Source organism: Pangasianodon hypophthalmus, chromosome 23 (assembly GCF_027358585.1).
Source record: "Pangasianodon hypophthalmus isolate fPanHyp1 chromosome 23, fPanHyp1.pri, whole genome shotgun sequence".
Lineage (NCBI taxonomy): Eukaryota > Metazoa > Chordata > Actinopteri > Siluriformes > Pangasiidae > Pangasianodon > Pangasianodon hypophthalmus.
In genome coordinates this window covers 20,255,031-20,256,957 of record NC_069732.1, presented here as the reverse complement: position 1 = coordinate 20,256,957, position 1,927 = coordinate 20,255,031, and the positions used below count along the sequence as shown (strand labels likewise).

Here is a 1,927-nt window from a genome sequence, read left to right as displayed (position 1 = left end):
GGAAACAGGCTGAGGTCAGGCAATTTGCAAACAACTATAACTAGGTAATAACTAGGACACCTAAACATAAGTGATGATTCAAAATACAAATTTAAATAGAAATACAATACTCTAATTGCATATTGAGCTGTAATACTGTTTATATTAATTTTTAAAACACTAAAAACACGAGAGTGGGTTCTGTGTGTGCATTGTACAGGTAGGGTGTTTATTTTATTTATAGATAAATTATGATTATTAAATAAAACCTTTTCTGTTCTTGTATTTACATAAGCCTTTCATAAGAAATCCCAAATTCTATGCGACACAGTTTGAGGAATGATAATTAGTCACTAATTACATTATTGACTACAACTCCCCTGTAGTGATTTGTGTTTAACTTCAAATGTAATCATATGTAGTGATACAGTACTTGAAGTTTTAATTTTTTTAATCTTCAATTTTACTGAAGTCACTGTTTTGATCAGGACTGCTGAGGGACTTTAATCACATTTCTTATTTCTTAGTGAGTTTCCCAACAACACATCAGTGATGGAGCAGCGTCTGTTCATATTTCTGTTTTTCACAGGTAAGAGAAGTGTGTGTGTGTGTGTGTGCGCGCACGTGCGCATGTAACAGCAGCGTACCACACTGAAGTTTTCAGTGAGCTGCTTAGTGTCCATGTTAGTTTCAAAATGATAGCATCACCTGTCTTATCGAAAGGAGGCAATTGGTAGTTTCCATTCTCCTAAACTGGTAGCCCTGCTGTCTGATACAGGACACTTCTATTATAATTTATATATAAGAAATTATAATATTTAGGACATGCAATACTACAGCTAGATAATTTCAAAAGTAGATAGTTTAGATAGATGTTTTATGAACAGAGGATATATTCCTTTTTGAGTCTGGTTCATCTCCAGGTTACTTCCTCATGTTATCTCAGGCAGTGTTTCCTTACCACAGTCACCTCTGGCTTGCTCATTATGGATCTTATCTAAATCCATATCCACATTTCTGTAAAGCTGCTTTGTCATAATGTCTATTGTTAAATAAAACTCAACTGAATTAAATTGAACAGCTAAAAAAATTATTGGAATTTCTGCTGCAGACCTAACATTGCATAAATTCTTTAAAACTCTCCTCCACAGGATTGGTCCCTCTTGTCCTGTCTGTGCCTCATATATACTACCTGATCCAGCAGGGGAAAACATGGAGTGATGCTCAGGCTTACTGCCGAGCCACACACACTGACCTGGCTATCGTGAAAAGTAATGAGGACATGGTCCGACTTCAGAATGAAGCACAGAGACAACAGTTCAGTTCCAGTGCTTGGGTTGGACTGTACAATGACATCAACAGCTGGCGCTGGTCCCTTGGAAATGAGCCACTGGGAAGTATGAGACTGTGGATTGCAGGACAGCCTAACAATGTGGATGGACATCAGGAGTGTGCTGCAATAGGCCCATGGGGTTGGAACGATATAACATGTACAGATGCATTACCCTTTGTGTGCTTTGATGGTAAAGAACAGAATATGTTTAACATTTTGTCAGTAGGGAAGGTTGTCCTATGAAAACATTTGAGACTGTGCTATCAGTTCTCATTAAAATGAACTGTGCTCTAAAGTAGCATAAATGATAAATACCAAATCTTAATGGGGACAACAATCAAAAACACCTGATCTTTATGAAGTTTGACATTTAGTGTGCTTAGCAAATGATGTACTGTTGTTCTTAGTTTTAGGATTATCTTGTAGCCTGGTAGTTAACTTTCTCTTCTAAGAGTCAATAAATTTAACGTATAATTAACTTCAGTGGTAATCATGTGTCTTTGTTTTATTTTCACAGACACTAAAAGTGGCAATCAGATGTACATTTACATCTCTAAGATTACAACATGGCTTGAAGCTCAGAGTTACTGCAGACATTATCATACGGCTCTGGCT

At 36.7% G+C, this 1,927-nt stretch overlaps 1 protein-coding gene across 1 annotated transcript; it reads left to right on the top strand.

Annotated features, from left to right (window-relative positions):
- The first annotated feature begins 510 nt into the window (after positions 1-510).
- On the top strand, positions 511-1,555 carry LOC128317241 (C-type lectin domain family 10 member A-like). Its single transcript, XM_053228327.1, has 2 exons — positions 511-568; positions 1,131-1,555. The coding sequence occupies exons 1-2, from the start codon at positions 532-534 to the stop codon at positions 1,553-1,555; spliced, it is 462 nt and encodes a 153-aa protein (XP_053084302.1). The 5' UTR covers positions 511-531.
- The last annotated feature ends 372 nt before the right edge of the window (positions 1,556-1,927 follow it).

Bases quoted from the DNA above. Each gene is read 5' to 3' on its own strand.
- LOC128317241 (XM_053228327.1), top strand. From the start codon at position 532: ATGGAGCAGCGTCTGTTCATATTTCTGTTTTTCACAG. The intron at 569-1,130 runs GTAAGAGAAGTG...TCTCCTCCACAG, and splicing joins CATATTTCTGTTTTTCACAG to GATTGGTCCCTCTTGTCCTG.